The sequence below is a fragment of the Drosophila innubila genome, assembly GCF_004354385.1.
Source record: "Drosophila innubila isolate TH190305 chromosome 3R unlocalized genomic scaffold, UK_Dinn_1.0 2_E_3R, whole genome shotgun sequence".
Taxonomy (NCBI): Eukaryota; Metazoa; Arthropoda; class Insecta; order Diptera; family Drosophilidae; genus Drosophila; species Drosophila innubila.
The window spans coordinates 28,834,031-28,853,605 of NW_022995380.1; the positions used below are offsets into that span (position 1 = coordinate 28,834,031).

The window sequence follows — 19,575 nt, forward strand, 5'->3', positions numbered from 1 at the left end:
TTGGGGTAGACTGTACCTAATAAGCCTAATATACCATATCAACTATATTATAAGCAACTTTTTAAATTTATTTTATTTTATTTTTTTTTTATTTATTTATATTTATAAATATATCAATTTGCTCTCAATTGTTATCACCAGAATAAATTGATGGAAATGGACTTGTGCCATATTTTAAAATTATAATAAACATTGCCTGAAAGCATGCAATAAAATGTGCTTTTAAGCCTAAGGCATTTCTGTCTCTTATCGGCTTCTTTAATGACGTCATTCCATTAAAACATATTCAGGTGTGTTTTAAAAAGCTTTAACAACGCTAAACCCAATAAAAATTATTGGTGTTTCTTGAAAAAACCTACCATTGCTCACAAATGTCTAAAAAATTCTTGAGAGATTTGACAAAATAAAATATTTATTAAATTGAATTTAATTATCTTTAAATTAAATATAAATTGAAAAAAAAAAATATGTTCGAAAACATTAAATCTCTAACATTTTAGTAACACCAACATTTCGAACGGTTGTTTTCAAAATTAAATATTTATGAAATTGAATTAAATTATCTTTAAATTGAATAAAAAAGCAAAAAAATATGTTCAATAACATTCAATCTCTAACATTTTAGTAACACCAACATTTCGAACGGTTGTTTTAAAAAAAAAATTCTCTTCAAAATCTCTAGAGATTAAGAAAGTTGCAAGAAAAATTTTAAGATATTTAAAAAAAAAAATATCAACTTTGTCTGTCATTCTAATAATTGAATTATTTAATAACATATATATATAATTCAAGCTAAAATACATCATAATTATAATACATTATAATTCCATCGATTAAGATATCTATAAATAAATTGCTATTATTACCAATCTCAAATATTAAACAGTGGAGTTCATTTCATAAGACAAAAGATGAAACTGTATCTGCCTTATGGATTATGTAAGCATTGAGAAAACATGTTTTACTTAAAACAAAGCAAAAGCAACAAAATATGCAAAAATCTAAACGCTGCCAAATAGCAAAGGTCGCCCAGTAAAAAAGGCAATAACAACAACAGCAAATTCAACATGATAACGAAAACATTTTGAAGGCTGTTCTCATGCAGCGGCCCAAACCCGAGCAGCCAAAGTAAATTCATTAAGTAGTCGCAGCACCAAAACCCCGAAAAAAAATAAATACAACAACAACAACAACAAGAATCTAAGCTAAACTCACTAAATCGCAATAATTAAAAGAAACAACAACAAATACAAAATCGATGACTGCAATGAACGCTGAACAATCTTATTTTGTTAAGATTATTGACCAGAAAATACCCTGTACCAAATAAATAAGCAAAGCCTTGATTCATATAATTAACAAAATGATAATATAGATATTGATTATTTATGTAGATTAGATATTCTACACATAAGGAAAAATCTGAGAGAAAAAGAGTTTTCTATTTATTTAATAAAACTATTTTTAAGGGCACACACTGAAAAAAAGAGGACGAACTTTTAAAATCAAGAACATTCATCTTAAATATTTTTTTCTTAAAATAAGACCATTTTAAGACCATATTACTAATGCTAAGAATTTTAATCTGAAAAATCGCAGTTCTTAATACAAGAATAAAAATATTAAATTGATACACTGAAAAAAAAGACCAACTTCGAAGATCAAGAACATTCATCTTAAATATTTTGTTCTTAAAATAAAATTATTTAAAGACCAAATCACTAAAACTAAGATAATTAATCTAAAAAATCTTAAAGTCTTAATATAAGAAAAAAATCTTAAGTTGTTAGGAAAGTATAAGTAGGTACTATTTCGTATCAATAAATATAAAAATCTTCCTTAATATATTCTCAACTTATTTTGTCAACCAAATTTCTTAGTTTTGTTACCAAAATCTTGATTTTAAAACATTTTTTTGATCAGTGTAGAGAGCTAGAAAAATTATCAATTGAATTTTATTAATTATTGTTTACTATTGATTGAAGTAAGCTTTTATCGCCAAGTTTCTTTGTATGTTACATACACAAGATGTTATACCCAATTCAAAACATATTTTTGCTACAGGGCACACAAGTAAAAACAAACAGCAAAACGCAACAAAATTAAAAACTTCCGCGTTTGCCAAAAAAAAAATTTGGTTGTCACTGTAGACGCTTGTGCTTATTGTTATGGTTGTTGTTGTTGTTGGTAGTCGACGAGTCTTGCTATAAATTACGAGACGACCTGTCCGGAGCCAGGCACAGTGCCAGGGGGGAGGCAGGAGGAGGTCATGGGGCCGCGTGCATAATTTTGGCAAAGTTAACGAAGGTCGGCGATGGAAATGCGACGCGTTGGGGGCAACACTAGACCAGTTTTTAAATTACATGCAAAGCATTCGAAATGCAAACTAAAACATTTATTTTATTTGCTACCGCCAATGCTCTTGTTGCTGCTATTTTTGTTGTTGTTGTTATTAATGCTATTGTTGCTCTTGTGGATGTTGTTGTTGTTGTTTTGTTAAAGCTTTTGGCGACGTGTCTTCCTGCGTTTATGCTATGTATTTGTGTGAATCAAATGTTAAACAAAATGCAAACAGCACACCAAAAAAACACATTCAAACAAAAGCAACAAAAAATGCAAAAAAAAATCGCACAGTTTTTTGCAAACTAAAATTTGTTTTCAAGGGCAAATGCGCGAATATTCGTATATGTATAATATACATACATATACACTAACTACATATATCTTTATGTCGTTTTCTTTGTCAACGTTTCAGTGAGACGTCATTGTCTTGGCTACTAAATACCCTTCCCGAAAGCATAAGAAATTATCCATAAAATGACTCATAGCCAATAAATTATATTGACAATTCGGTTTACTTTACATTATCAATACTATTGAATTTAGCTTTATTTCGATTAACTCAGCTTATATTTTAAATTAAGTTAAATAGATTATTTACCTGAAATTAAATTTAATTTATTTCAATTTAGTTGATGCTTTTTAGTTATGGCACTAGTCACTAATATTTATAAAATCATTATTAACATTTTTTACATGCCTAAATTCCTTATGGTGTTAAATAAATATTTTTCACACTTTTAATATCATATAATTATTATAAGCATAAAAGTAATATTTTCCTCAAATTTTTATTAATAATTCGAGCGTAAAATTATAGTTAAAAATTTCCTTTAAATCAATTTTTTTTAGAGTTGGCGATCAATTTTACATTTTTATTTTCTTAAAACGGTTTGATTAGAATCTTAAATTTTGTTAGTATAGCTTGTCTGAAGCCTTTTAAAATTTACATAAAGAGTATTTCTTCGTCGTATAGTATTGTTAAAATCTTTTTACATTTATTTTTTCGTTTTGGCAATTTTTGGTTGATTTTAATAAATTGCGAGGCGCCAAACCCAGGCGCTTTGTTTTCAGAGTAAACTCAACTGAAGCGCTTTAGATTTATGCGCCGAGCCAATTAAATTCATTAAACGAAATTTATGAGCATATGGAGAGAAACTTGTGGGTGACATAATTGAAAGCTTTGTGGCAGAACTTGGGATCTGTTGTCTTGTGCATAGATGTCTAAAGATCGACTAACTACAAGTCAGTTGTCGATAGTTCAATAGCCTAGAAGAATTACAATGGAAGTAAACAATCATTTTATGCGGAATTTCAAATTGGGCTAAGTAAATTACGCATATTCGGCTAAGCTAAACAATGCGGGTAAACAAAGATTCTGTAAGGCATACAAATATGTCTATATGTCTATTAGAGGCACCCAGCAGCACCACAGCGTGTAATATTTTTGCTATAATCAAAATTTGCGGCGATAAAAACCATATTGTTTTGTATATCGCACCCGATCTAGCAAGGTGTGCATATGGCGCCCTACTTTCCTTGGGTTTATTCTCTATCTCAGAAAATTTGGCGAAAAATATACTTAGCAATAAGGTAACATACATAAATTTGCTCTATGGTACTTTTTTTTCGGGGAGGTCTACGTTGAAATTTAGGGCAGATATCTGCGTTTATTTGTAAAACGGGCTGATGCTCTTGTTGTTGTTGTTGTTGTTGACGTTGCTAAATAAAGGAAAACACATGTGTGCAAACTTTATTCAAATGCCAAAAAAAAAGAACAATAATTAAATAAAAAGAGTACAAGAGAAGCTGGAATAAGAGTGCCTCTCGTTACGTATACGCAGCGTGTGCCGTTATGTATTGTTTTGGCCAATTGGCCATCATATTGCTAGCACCCTGTATGTGCACAACAATAAACAACAGTGTCTATCGCGCGATTTAACGTTAGCTTATTAAGAGATTAAATATTTGCACCAATGGATTTAATCTGCAATTGTAACGCAAACAACAAACTAAATTCACTTTCATTTGGTGTGTGTGTGTGTGTGTGTGTGCGTGTGTGCGTGTGTATGTAAGCACTTGTGCTCATACTAACAACAGCTCATGATTGATAGCTCAGATAAGATATCATCAAAGCGTTTGCATTATTTATTGCTTTGTCACTGGGACAGGTCAGATGATAACAACGTCGTTGCCGTTAAATTGTTAATTTTTTTATTTTTAGTTAGTAAGTGTGTAAACGAATAAGTGTGTATTCAGTGAAAATAATTAGCGCACTTTAAAGCTGTATTTTCCTGTCTGATTCAAGAATTAAGCTTACAGACCTTCGAATACATTTCTTTATAGTGATCAATGCAATTTAACTTAATATTAGAAAAATAAACATTATAAAAAGTCTAAAAATTCGAAATGATTCGGACTCTTAATATATTCTATATTCAATTTTTGTTCGTTTAGAAAATTTAATTATTTTCGACCAAGATTCGATTTCGATGCTAAGGGTCCCCCCTATGAAATTTTGAAAATTCAAAATTTTAAATCTCAAGTTTTCACTTTTAATCAACTCCATATAACGTAATTAGTATAAAACAACACTTTAAACTTGACTCTGAGACCTTTCATTTTTTTGTAAAAAATCATGTGAAATTGAAAAAAATTTTGACTTGTAAAGTGGTTAAATCCGCAGTCTGACCAACTTCAAACTGTCATAACATGATCAAAACTGAACCGATTTTCAAGCGGAATGTCATTTTGATCATAATTTGGCCTCTAAATACATTCTGCATTCAAATATTTTTAAGTTCGTTCAAATAATATTTTTGCCCTAGGTCTGTTTATTTCGATGTCATATTGATTATAAAACGACGTCCTAAAAATTTCAAATTGTTTCAAAATTGATTTGTTGTACCGCTAAGTACCGGTACAGATACCGGAACCCAAAGAAAATTAATAGAACCGTAACCTATATTTGTTTCGGTTTGATTCCCTGTTATACTTGTGATACATAATATATTTAATTTTAATCGTGAGAAGACAAAGATTTAAAAAAGTCCGCTTATATGTTTATTATTTTCGTCACATCAAGAGCAATCAAGTAAAAAGAGTCATTGAATTAATTGTAAGTTATTCTGAGTAAAAAAAAATAGAAGCAAACTAAAAACGTAAATTATTTACTATCTGCCGACCCAGCAACCCAATGCCAAATTTGACAAAACCATTTCTTTGCTTTCATTCTCTTTATTTTATTTTGTATTTTTTTTATTTTTGTTTTTTTTTTGTGTTGTCTGTGTGCTCTTAGCCCGGTAAATCGTAATGCGGCCGGTGGCATGGTGCTCTTCATGGGCCACAAAACAAATGCAAACAGGCAAAGTTTGTTTTGTCATTCGTTCGTTCGCTTATTCGTTCATTCGTTTGCAGTTGGCCAAAAAGCAAACGCAGCGCGAGCAGAAGCCAAGCAGAAACGTTGCCAATGATTACGACAAACGCCGAAACGACCTTGCCAATTACTGGTGCCCCACACACACACACACACACTTACACACACACACACACACCCCCATGCCACATTTTGACGTTTCTCCGGCTTGCAGGTTTCCAACAAAACCGCTCACTGTTTGCGTATGCGTGGCGAATGCTGACTAGATGAGTATCTGAGTATCTGAGTATCTGATAGATAGTTGTGGGCCAGAGCGATAAGGTGTGTGTGTGCGGCTGTCTAACTAAGCAATGTTAAAGGTTAAATACAAACCTACAAGTTATTGACATTAAACATGCGGTGTGCTCTTTAAAAACTATCTAAGAGCATGAATTGCTCTTCTGCTCACTCAAACAAGCAATTATATAAATATGTATAGATACATGTATATATATGTATGTATATATTTATATAAAAAGCGTAGCGCACAACAAATAGCTTGCAAATAATTAGCGCAAATTTGACGCTAGTCGCTCAAAGCTAAATGCGTGCGATCGTGTGAGTGTGTGAGTGTGCGTATCTATGAGATACAGCTGTGTATCTTTTGGCGTTCAAATGGCTTTTACATGAGCGGCAGAAAGACAGGCGCAAAGAGAGAGAGAGAGAGGGAGAGAGAGAGTGGGAAGGAGAAAGAGCATGGGCATGTGTGAGAGTGAAAGAGCGCGTTAGCTTAGGCGCGCAAAAATTTTTGCACAAAGCGCTGAGCAACGTCAGATAGTTTTGGCTGTCCGAATGGACGAAAGAACAAACGATCTATGTGTGCAGTATGTGTGTGTGTGTGTGTGTGTGCGTTTTGATGTACCATCTTTTGTGTTTACGCACGGCCCCTTGCCCCCTTTGTTTGTGTTTGTGTGTTTGTGTTTGTGTTTGTCTTTGTGTTTGTGTTTGTCTTTGTGTTTGCTTTTGGCTTTGTGTTTGTGTTTGTAGCTGGGCCAGTAGCAGCAACAACAGCAGCGACAGCACATTGAAAGCCACTTAAGTGTGTTGCGCACATGTGCCACAAGAACAGAGCATCACACACACACACACAAACACACACACACACACACACACACACACAAAGAGTTAGCTGCAAACCGGCAAGTCAAGAAAGCAAACGATCAGTTTAAAGACACGAAGTCCGCTCGGACTTTTGGTTCGGACTTAGACTTAATCTAAGCCTATTCTAATGCATGCATGGCCAGGTGGAGTTAGAGAGAGAATAGCGAGACAGCGAGAGAGTGAGAGACAAATAGAATGCGAGAGCAACTGCATTTTTGCCACAGCAGCTTCAGCATTTGCCACATGCGGCGACGCGACGCTCTCAGCTGCAACTGCCGCGACTGCGACTGCGACGTTTGTTGTTGTTGTTGCTGTTGTTGCTGCCGACGCTGAACGTGTTCTTTTTAGACTTTTAGCATTATTTGCAGCATTTGCAACGAACACTCGCTAAAAACAACTGCAACCGCAACGTTGTGGCACGCGTTTCTATCGCAACAAGAAAACAAAAAAAAAAAAACAAAACAAACAAACAAAAAAAAAAACAAAAACAAGCAAGACAAAAAACGATCTTAGTCTTAGACAAGCGCCTTAACCTGGCTAACTGGCAACTAACTACAATACATGATCACAAGTGCAAAGTGTAGTGCAATATTTAACAATTACAATTTAATAAATATGACTGAACGGTAAACCCAAAAAAAATATCCAACACAAGCTTATCGAGAGTGTGCAGCATGTGGCGCGCAACATATTGAACTTTTGGCAATCCCCAATGAGATCAGCGGCTATTTGAACAACACCCAAAGTATGTGTATGTGTGCGGGGAAATGAAACCCAGATTAACACTCAGCTCAGCTACAACAACTTTGGGCTTTGTTTTATTGCAAATTATAATCTATATAGAACTTGTTTGAATTTGTTAGCGATAAGCTTTTTGCGAATTATTTTGCAGTTCATTGAAATAAATCGGTTTTGAATTTCATTAGAAATTGATTTAGGGATTTTACTATTAAGCCGCATATTTGCATACTTGGAAATGCATATTTTGTGGCACTAGTTCGTTATAATGTAATGATATATCATAGCGTTATATATAATAGAGTTCGAGTGAAATGCAAATTGAATTGAAAATGTGCTGTAAAAAGTATAACAAATGCAAATTTCAAATTCCACAAAATCAACAAAAGGTGCGCACACAAAAGGCAGGCAACAAAAAAAAATAAAAAAAAAATCCAAAACAGCTGATGATCATTATGATGAAGCATTAGGAGATGTGGATGTGAAGATCGTCATCAGGTTTATCTGTCAGTCCCTTGAATGTCTAACATGTGAGGCGCACATTTTGCAAACGCCGAAAGCGAACAACGCTTGATTTTTTTGCGCTTTATTTTCAGACAATTCCATGGAATTAAAATGATATGAGACTCAGACTGAGGCAAAGACAAGGACGGACTGAGACTGAGACTGAGACAGCAACAGAGACGGCAGGCTTTTGGGGATGATGATGAGCACACGAAACGGAACAGAAACAAAAAACCAAAGCAAAATAAAAAAAATTCAAAATAAAAAAGAGACAAACGAGACTTACACACACATACTTTGAAAACGACAAGAACAACATTATAAAGGCAAAGATCGGGTACTAGGTTAGCAGGCAACAAGAGGAATAGGAATAAAATGCGCTTGTCGAAGAAGAAATTCGCAAATTGTTCGTTTGAAAGCGAAAACCAACGTCAGATACATAGCGTACAGATACAGATACAAAAAAGCGGGAAAGGCTATAGTCCAGATACCGACCATAGGATACCCGCTACTTATTTCAATATATATAAAAGTACTTTAAGAAAATTATTAACTAGTAAAAACTGCTGCATACTTTTAGGTGATTTTATTGAATTAATAACTTTATTAATAACTTTGGTTAGCTATTACTGCCGTTCTACTTGTCCGATCTTGCTGCTCTTAAGTAATATTATAGATAATATTAATAGATAATGTTAATGACCATAAAAACTGTACTATCTTAAAAACCGTGGGTGAGGTGGCTTTTCGCGATTTGTGGATGCGTAATAAGGCGTGTTAAAAATTTTAAACAAACTTGACCTGCGTGGGGTCTATAGAAATCTGTGTGTCAAATTTGGTATCTCTATCTCTTATAGTCTCTGAGATCTAGGCTATATCGACTTTGCTGTTGATGCTGATCAAGAATATATATACTTTATGGGTTCGCAGATGCCTCCTTCTCCCTGTTACACACATGCCAACGAACACAATATACCCTTTTACTTATTTTTTAGGTAACGGGTATAAAAAAAGCACAGATACAAATACAAGATCGCTGCTGTAAAAGCGCCTTCAAGGGTGAGACATAAGCAGCGACAGCGACAGCGACGGCAGCCGAGACGTCGACGTTGACGTCGTCGTCGTCGTCGACGTTGTCGTGTCCAATATGCCCTTGATCGTTGCTGTTGCTCGAAATGTCGCGGCTGCGCTGCCGGCAGCTGCAGAGACGGCAGCAACGTATCTGTAAGCTTTGCCTGTCTTTGTTCCTCTCCCTCTCCCTCTCCCTGTCGCTGTCTCTGTCCCTTTCCATGCCCGGCCCCGAATTTTGGCAACACACACAAAACAAAAAAATATAACAACAACAACAACACACAGAAAAAAGCATAAAGACTTTAGATACTCGCATTTTTGCTCAGTTTTTACGCTTAGCGCTTTTAAATGATGTTATTTATTTTGTTTACTTGGGAATTGGCAAGGGTCTGTCGCATTGTCGGACAGCCAGTCGTCGGTTTGTGCTGATGCGGTTCGCTTTGGTTTCATTTTTGTGAGTGCTTAGAGCAGATTACAAGCATGTCTATCCGTATCTCACAGATACGCGTCCAAGCTACCAATTAGACAATCCGCCTGTTCGTTTGCTCTCTGCCTTCATTTAATTTGTTGGGCTCTCTCTTCAAAGAATTGTGTAATAATTTGCCAAAATGCCAACAGCAGCAGCAGCAACAACAACAACAACAACAACTACTAATACTGAACAACAAATATTTCGCGTGTTCTTCGCAGCTCATAAAATTTTTTACTGCCGTTTCGCGTAGGTTGTCGAACGTTAGAATGCGCGTGTGTATTTCAGATACAAAGATACAATAAATATTGATTGGTGCTACAACAAATTGATGTACAAGTTGGACACGCTAGATACTGCATCTTACCAAAAAAAACAAAAAAAAAAACAAAAAACAAAAAACAAAACATATACAACAACAACAACAATAATACTCAAACAAGATACTCTGCATGTATCTCAGCTATTTTCACACTGTGCAAATGTTATAAAGCATACACATCAGTTTCACGGAAATGACAAGGTTGGTGTTATTTATCTAATTGTTCTTCTTTAAAAATTGGATCAGTTTTTTTTTTTATATATAAATTGTAAATATATATTCAACAGCTGTTCTAATATTTAAATAATTCATCATATATTCAACTTGATATGCGTAATAATATTGATGGAGTTATTCGAAAGCATCTATAACAAATCAGAGATGATGTCTTTTTAATGATCTTCCGGTTTTTAAATTTCTGCGTGAATTTTATCAAAGAGATACTTTGGTTTTTGACATTAATTTCTATACCTTAACGTTAAAATATCTGTGATATAGTTATCAAATATCTGTGATATAGTAATCAAAATTATAATTCTAATATTTTAGTAATTCATCATATATTCAACTTGATATTCGTAATAAAATTGATAGAGTTATTCTAAAGCATTCATAACAAATCAGAGATGATGTCTTTTTAGTGATCTTAAATTAAGGGACAGTTTTTCAATTTCTCCTTAAGTCTTATCAAAGAGATATTTTGAAATTTGACATTAATTTCTATATTTTTAAAGGAAAAATATCTGTGATATAGTTATCAAATATCTGTGATATAACTATCAAAATTTTAATTCTAATATTTAAATAATTTATGATATATTCAACTTGATATGCGTAATAATATTGTTAGAGTTATTCGAAAGCATCTATAACACATCAGAGATGATGTCTTTTTAATTATCTTCCATTAAGGGCCGGTTTTACAATTTCTCCTTAAATTTTATCAAAGTGATATTTTGAAATTTGACATTAATTTCTATATTTTTGAAGTGAAAATATCTGTGATATAGTTATCAAAATTATAATTATAATACTTTAATAATTTATGATATATTCAACTTGATATTTGTAATAAAATTGATAGAGTTATTCTTAAGCATTCATAACAAATCAGAGATTGAAAAACCGCCCCTTAGTCTTTAAAGGATTTCATATAAATTCATTTTTCTGAAAATAGATTCTTATTTTAAAGAATTTAGATATATTCATTTTAAATAGACTTATCTTATAATCCAGCATAAACTTGGCAATTTAAGATTATGATCCTCAATATTTTAATCTAATATTGACAAAAGATGAATTAGAAAAGAAATCCAAAAAAAAACTTACTTATAAGGGACTTAAAAATTTCAGGAATAAAAGAGGATGAAAAAGATGAATTGTTGAAAAATAGTACAAAAAGTAAAAGAACATATATTCACTTTGAAACATTTTTGAGAACAGAGCCCAGCAGCAAATTGTTTTCACATTTCTAGGCGAGAAGAAAATTTTAATGACTTTATATTTCTATAAAAAATGAATATCAAACTGTAATCACTTTTTAAAACTATAGGAAATTATTAGAAAGGTTAAGTACTTATTCTGTGGGAAGACAGATGTATTCTGATGACATTTTATAACTTCATACTAATTGGTTGAAGATACTATTTTACTATTGCACAATTAGTATAGTTGTTGTTAAGTGGCCCGCATGTTGCTCCCAGCTTGATACTGAATTGGATTTCTGCAGCAGTAACTTCATTTTCAAAGTCATTAAAGCTGAGCTTTGGGTTTGTTTGAGCCGTAAAATTCATCTGCCCCTGCCCATATGGTCAAAGTCAAATTGGTTGCTGCTGAAATCGTTGCCAAATCAATTCCAATTTAGTCAACAGCTTGTGAAGGACAAATAATCGTGCAATGCGAAAGTTATGCTGACTATGGCTATATGGGGTTTTGCAGCTGTTGTTGTTGTTGCAGTTGAATAGGAGCAGCTTGACGACGTCATCAATTTAAAATAGATGAAAATACGCAATGCATGCTAATTGAATAATTCGAATTGTGGCACCTACAACAACTACTGATTTTGCTAATTTAGTTGTTTTGACACTGTTGTTGTTGCAACTGATATTTTGACAGCTTTGGTTGCGCAGGCGTGCATGTTGCTGTTGTGGGTGGCAGCAACATCGTCAGCAACAGCAACAACGGAGTTTATTTAATCAATGCAAATGCACATTTTTGGTCAATTGTGCGCAAATGTAATTTATAGCATTTAAAATGCTTACTTTTGTTTTGGCTGAGATTAAAACAAATGGCAAAGCATTTCAAATGATGTCATCCTGCAGCTGTTGCTGTTGCTGTTGCGTATCTGTGACAGACATGCAGGGTCAGGTTAAAGTTGAATCATTTGTTTATTAAGCAACACGATTTTTCTTTTAGCACACATTGATATGCCAATGTAACAACGACAACAACGACAACAATTGCGATTGGCTGCTAATTAATTGAAAGCCATTTTATCGCCACACAAAAGCCGACTGGCAATCAATTTCACAGACAATAATAACAACACTTTACAACTGAGTATATTGCAACAATAGGCTCCAATAACGGCCAATGTGCAATATGAGCAGCCATATCATCAGTGGCAGCTTCTAACTGCTGTTTTGTTAGCATTTCAAACACGCCCCAAAATAAAAAAAAGAAGAAAAAAACGGGCACAGGCTCGGCCAGACAAAGTCCTCCAAAACAACAATAATAAAATGCCAGACAACAGCGAGATTCTTGTTGGCGTTTTCAGTTTCGTTTTTTTTTTTTTTTGTTAGCCATCGCCTGTTTGGACTCTTAACTGTTTGGCTTTAACTGGCTGTTGTTGCTTACAACAAATAAGCTGCTTTTAACCTTGAGCCGCGCGCATTTAGTTTGTAAGTCACGTCTAAGTCGCCATCGCTGCTCAAAAGGTTTGACAGTCAGCAGCGACTGCGACGGCGACGGCGACTGCGGCAGCGACGGCGACGTCGACGGCGACGCATGCGCTCTTTTTGGCCACGGGCTTCAACTTCGCTTTTAGCTTGTTTTGCTTTTTAATTTTTATTTTATTTTATTTCTTTTTGCCATTTTTTTTTGGCAAATTTTTGGCGTGCTTCGTTTCTACCCTTTTGCCCTGTTCTTGTTGTCAAGTGTGTGTGCGTGTGTGTGTGTGTGTGTATATTATTTTATTCTTTTTTTTTTATTTTTTTGGAACTTGTAAAGTGGCTGCGCCGCTTGACCAATTTGAGTTTGAATTTTGCACGCCACTAAAAAGGTTAAAACATGTTTTTGAACTAGGTTTTCCAGTCGTTTCTAATGGCCTGGGATCTGAGCTGAGGGGTAGCCTCGAGTCGCACTATGAGTCGTTGCCATGTGCCTCAGGTATCAGTTATAGGTATAGGTTATGTAATGCCAGCATTTTGTGTTGCTCTTGCCAATTCGCGAAGTTCAGCTCAATTTAGGATCGATGCTCGAGATCAGGGTAAACTTGATTTTTATCAAAGCTACACAATATTTTAAACTTAGAATTACAATAAATTTCAATTTACTATAGTCAAGTTTTATCATAGCGAATGCCAAGCGAATCGAAATAAAATTAGACAGCTGCAATCTTAATTGTACAGATTTTGTATTTTTTAACAAAGTTTTAAAGAGTTTTTTAGTTAAAGTCCAATTTAATAAAGTCAAAGTTTCCTAATCTTAAACAATTACTTCTATAAAAATACCTAATGGTAAATTCGTAATAAGTAATCTTAAATTTAACTTCTCTAATATTATTTTAATCAAATATTTTTGCTGTGACGTTTGGGCACTTGAACTGAAGTGCTTTTTATATACCCTAACAAAGAGTAGTATGATTTCTTCATTCACTATATCACGCACTAAGGGAGGCATATACATTCTATATATAATCTATCTATAATTAATAATCAATTTTTACCACATATAAGCATATAAAAAACTTAAATACTTAATAATAAATTAATTCAATAATTAAAATCAGGGACAGTAAATAATGATTATTTCTTGAGTTTTATTTTTTTGAATTTAAAATAATACTCAAGTTGGTTGGTCAAAATAACACCTAGGGTTTTATTTTTGATTCAAAAAATAATAATTATTCTAAGAGCTTGTTTGCTTGCTCAAAAGTAATGATTATTATTTATTATTATTATTTTATCTTTTTGTTTAAAAGTAATCATAAGTAAAATAATAAAACTCATAGAATAATAATTATGCCTTGAGTTTTATAATAAAACTTATAATGATTACAGTCCCTGATTAAAATTGTTTCTTACATTTATTATATATTTATATATTATATTTATGAGCATATTTCAATATATTTAATTTTTTTTTATTTGCTTACATTTCACTTAGCGAAACACGCGCGCTTCCATTTGTTTAATCCATATCATTAATCGCTTTACACACACACACACGCACACATACACTATTAAAAAATTTCTGAAGCGGCAATGCGAGAACAAGGGATAAAGAGATAGAAAGAGAGGTAGCAAAATATGTGTATTGGTATTGGTATTGGGTTTGCAAAAAAAAACTTTACCAAATACATATCAATAAAAAATTAAAATAGCACAAAAAACACTAAAGAAAATGAAAACAACGAATAATACAATTTAGCAAAACAAAACCAAACTAATATAAACATTTTAATGTAGTTGTTGGTGTTACATACATGTGTGCATACAAATACATAAAAATATCAATATATATTTTTTTATAAGTGTGTGTGTTGTTAGCTATTTCGGGTTTTCTTTAAGTGTATTCAGTTACACACACAGCTTTTGGTGCGCTTGTGTGTGAACTTTAAATTAGACGAAACACGACAGCGACAACAACAACAACAGCAACAGCAGACCCTAATAAATTTCGCATACTTTGCGAATTTATGCTGAGAGCCAACAACAACAACAACAACAGCAGCAGCAAACAAACAAAAACAACAATAAGCAACGACAGTTGTTGCTCACTGCTGAGCGGCAGCAGCCAAGCCCAAAAGCAACGACGACGCGACGCGTCGCGTTGTCTAATGGCGTCGCTGCTGGCGTTGACGTCGCCGTCGCCGTCGCTGTTGGCGTTGACGCTGACGCTGACGTTAGCGCTGACTGCACTTGGCGTTGGCGTCGCTGCCAACGTCAAGTTAGCTGCTCATTTGGCGTTTTGTGATCTTCTTTTGCTTCGCTTGCGATTCAAGGACAAGTGACCGAAGTCGGGTCGAAGTCTTTTGCCTGCGACTGTGACTGTGACTCTGCCTGTGCCTTCTGCCTGCTGCTCTGCTGGAATGGTTTTTTTGTGCACACACAAACATAAATACATACATACATATGTACACACTTATTATGTATTGCTTAGCCTCAAATTGTTTGATGTGTATGCTGTCTTGCTTAAAAGAAGCTTCAAATTGTTTCCGATTCTTGCAGCTACAGTGAAAGCTGCCTAAAGCAGACCTACACTCTCTTTGCTTTGAGTAACATGGAGGAACTTGCAGTAAATAAAAAAAAATATAAATGATGTAATCTTGGCATATTTCACATTTGAAGCACCTTTTGCACCTTCTTATCATTAATTCATTGCAGGCATTTTTCACGCTGATTACTTATAATGACTAGGCATTAGTTAGTCACAGCTAGCAAACCAACTAGCTGAAATTGTTTTTGTATCTATAAGATACACACATTTTCAGCTATTGCTAAACAAACTAAAGACAACTCCGAAATGAGCAATAAAAAAACTGTTTTGATTTCTCCTTTACACATTTCTCGCTGCTCTCTTTTTTTTTTTTTTTTGATTGCCTTTTTCATTTATTGTCTTGCTGTATTTCTGCTTCGTTTTCGCTTACTTTTTTATTCACTTTTTTTTCGGAGCGCTTAATTTTTGCATGCACGTTTCGGCGCTGACCTTGAAATTTTTTCTTTTGCTTTTTACGTTTTATTTGCTGTTGTTGTTGTTGTTGCTGCCTCTGCTGTTACTGTTGTTTATTTTTATTTTTTTGTTTATTTTAATTTTATATTTTTTTTTAATATTACGTTACTCCGAATGCAAAATGCTAAAGAGGAAGCAATATTCACAAAGCAGCAACAGGCAACGATTATAACACATAAAAAATAAATAAGAGGTTTATGGATACGACTGCACGACTAGCAAATACTCTATAATCAGTTCCACTTGTACTTTGACCTAATAAGCTCAGGTTTATAAATATATCATCTTCAAAAACTTCAATTTTGCTCTTTAACATTTTTTTACGATATTATATGCACTCTAAAACATTGTTATTATTTTTTTAAGGTTTTTGTAACAGAAGAATAATAGTTTCGTAAACTTTACAGACTGAAGATTGAGCTTAGATTTCCATTAAAGTAAATCAAAATTACCTATTTAGATAAATTATAAAGTTACTATATCTTACCCAAATTTTCAAAACTGTAGCATACAGATTTTAGTAAGATTACAGGGTATTCCACGCATTGCCGTTAAATCTTACAATTATTTATTATATGTATAATGTATATGCATTTTAATTAAGTTGCTTTTGTATTTTAATGAGAATATCTAAAACTGGCGTTAGCCATGTGGCATTTAATCTACTAAATTGGCCTGGTAATTATTTTAATTTACTTAAAATTAATTTTTTTTGGCTCTAAATCAGCTTTATGCGTTTTATGATATAATACTTTTGTATAGCATTAAAATATCATTTCAAAATTAACATAACAAATTAAGGTGGACAAGAAACTCCAAGAACAAATAGTTGACAGTCTTATAATCTTAATTAATTTATATGACTTGGATTATTTATTTTCAGTTGATGTTTGTTCTTTATTTGAATAGAACGTTGACTTTTTGCAGCTCATTAAAAATTGTCGCCAACTTTTGCACCTGTCGCATCGGCTGCCACCTTCAAAAATTTTTACTGACAATGCGGCCAAAACACTGTGACAACTACACACATACACAGACACATACACAAACACTTACACAGAGACATTAGCACATGATAAACTGAAATTGAAAGTGTCACTGTGGCTTGTTTTTGTCTGCTTTTGTAAATTTGTAGACATCTTTCGTTTAATTTAGTTTTTAATTTTTCAATACATATATGAATATGTATGTGGTTATTATGTACATATTTTTTTGAAAATTCGTTTTGTATTTATTTTGATGTGTGCTTTAGCATTACTTGTGCACATTTTGTGGCTATTAATTTGACCCAATTTCGCTGACAGCTGAAAAGTCGGCAAATATTGTGGATGGCCAACACTTTTGGGCTATCTTTAACAACATGACGAGAAGGCCTGTCCCATGCAAAGGTGTTTATACCCTCTAGCCATTGGATAAAGAGCCTTTGAATATGAAATAAAGTCAAATTATAGCTTAGATCATGTCATATTTTGTGGAGTAATAAGTTAAAATAGGTTTTTATCTGCTCTAAATAATTTAGTTTAAATATGAAGATATATTTAAATTAAATACTGCAATCGATTAAAGGGTATCCTAAGGAAAACCACAACTTTAATTTACAAACAATTGTGTAATCATGTCTAACAATGCGTTTTGTGTAAATATTGTAATATTGCAGCATTTTGTCAGTCAAGAGTCATTTAAAGACATTGGGTAATTTGTCAAAAGAGCCCCCGTGTCAGGCATCTTCATTATCCAAGTGACAGTTTTGTGACAGTTGCTGTGACAGGACTTTCCGCATTATTAGCCAGCATCACATGTAAACGATAACTAAAAGTTGGCAATTGCATTTGAAGTGCTCCAATCGCTAGATGAAAGTGCTGCAAATGCAATGCAGCTGTTAATTCTGCCAATTATGCCATGTGTCAATTGGATGCTGTTGTCAATTGTCGTTAGACATGGACGAGAATGATGCGTTAATAAATTATTTTAATTGGAACTACAGCAAATACGTAGAGAGCAGAGAGCAGAGAGAGAGAGAGAGAGACAAGGTGAAATGCATAACACATTTGTACCACGATGCGTGTAATTAATTTCGCACATTGCGCATACGCCACGTAAGCTGCTCTGAAAGAAAAGCAGCCCATGCTTGTAATTCATCATTTGACTGGCGCAAAAATCTAAATGTCTGCACCAATTACACATTAAATACATCAGCCAGCCAAAGAGCCAAGAAGACAAAAGACGCCACAAAATTAACTTGTCCCAAGGCGACTACGACTAAGTGCCGGACTTGGCACCCGGCATCCAATACCCGGCACCCAACACCCGGCAACGGGCCAACCTGTCGCTGTCGTTGTCGCCTGTCGTCTGTCGCCTGTCTCGCTGCAATGCATGCAATATTTTGCTTGACAGAACGAGTGCAGAAAGCGAAGGCGTTTTCGTTGGTCTCGATGCCCAAAAGGCCGTCCGCTCTACACTGAAAAAAGAGACAAACTCTTAAAATCAAGAACATTTATCTTAAATATTTTGTTCTTAAAATAAGAACATTTCAAGACCATATTACTAAAACTAAGAATATTAATCTTAAAAATCAAACTTCTTAATACAAGAATAAAAATCTTAAATTGTTAGGAAAGTAAAAATATGTTCTATTTCATACGAAATAAAATATAGCCTCGTGGCGCCGTGGTTAGAGAACCCGCTTTAGTAGTGAAGCAGTAGGCGCCGGTTCGAATCCCACTTGTCACAAATTAAATTAACATTTTTAAAAATTACTAAGACAAAATGAAATGTTTATAAATCAAAAATAAAAATTAAAAAAAAATAATTAACATAAAAAATTTGCTCTTAAATTTAGAGTTATGATCTCTACGCATTTTTTAGACCAAATTCTTAGTTTTGAGACCAAAATTTTGATTTTAAAACGTTTTTTTTCTCAGTGTACCGACACCATCTTGCTGTAAAATGTTTTCTGCGTTCGGTTCTTTTTTCTGTAAATAATCGCATTCTCGTCAAATGCAAAACATGTTGGCCATTTAATTGGGTTCTTCTTATTTCGAGCGCTGGAGCCCACGCATGAGAAATAGATGTGTAAAGCAGCCTCTCATAAAATGCACAAATTATGTCTTATTAAGTGTGAAGATGCTGCGGGTCTAAACCATTTGGCTGCATTTGTCATTCGCATTTTTCTGCCTGTCGCAGCAAATTATGCAAAAAGGCAAGAAATGAAAACAACATGCATATTTTAGACCACAACAGCACAATATTTGTAAAAATAGTAATAAATGGATTTTGGCATCCAGTTTCAGTTCCAGCCCGACGCATTTGCTTGTTAATTGCACCGGAAGTGCCGTCATCAAAATTTGTTTTTGAGCGCAAGCAAAATGAATATTATTATTATTATCTTTTATTTATTTATTTTTTATGTATGTGCGCACATTAATTTTATTTTATTTGTTGATAATGCTCTTTGCGCCAGCCAATTAAATGCTGCTGTTGTGTGTGGTCAAGAAATCAAACAAAAGTAAAACTTGAATATTACTTTTCGCATGAGGCTCGCATATAAATCTTAAAAGCCCATGAATCAGAATGCCGAACACTTTTTGCTGTGCCATCCCATATTTACATATGTATTATATACATACACATTTATATATATATATAGTGGCACATTCCCCGACA

General features: G+C 33.6%; 1 protein-coding gene across 1 annotated transcript in view; it reads left to right on the top strand.

The window, feature by feature from the left end:
* The first annotated feature begins 9,839 nt into the window (after positions 1–9,839).
* The window catches only part of LOC117792829 (sex determination protein fruitless), a 77,630-nt gene continuing 67,894 nt past the window's right edge, over positions 9,840–19,575 (top strand). Inside the window, exon 1 of the mRNA XM_034633116.1 lies at positions 9,840–10,161. Within this exon, the coding sequence (XP_034489007.1) occupies positions 10,154–10,161 (8 nt within the window). The 5' untranslated portion in view covers positions 9,840–10,153. The remainder of the gene's footprint in view (positions 10,162–19,575) is intronic.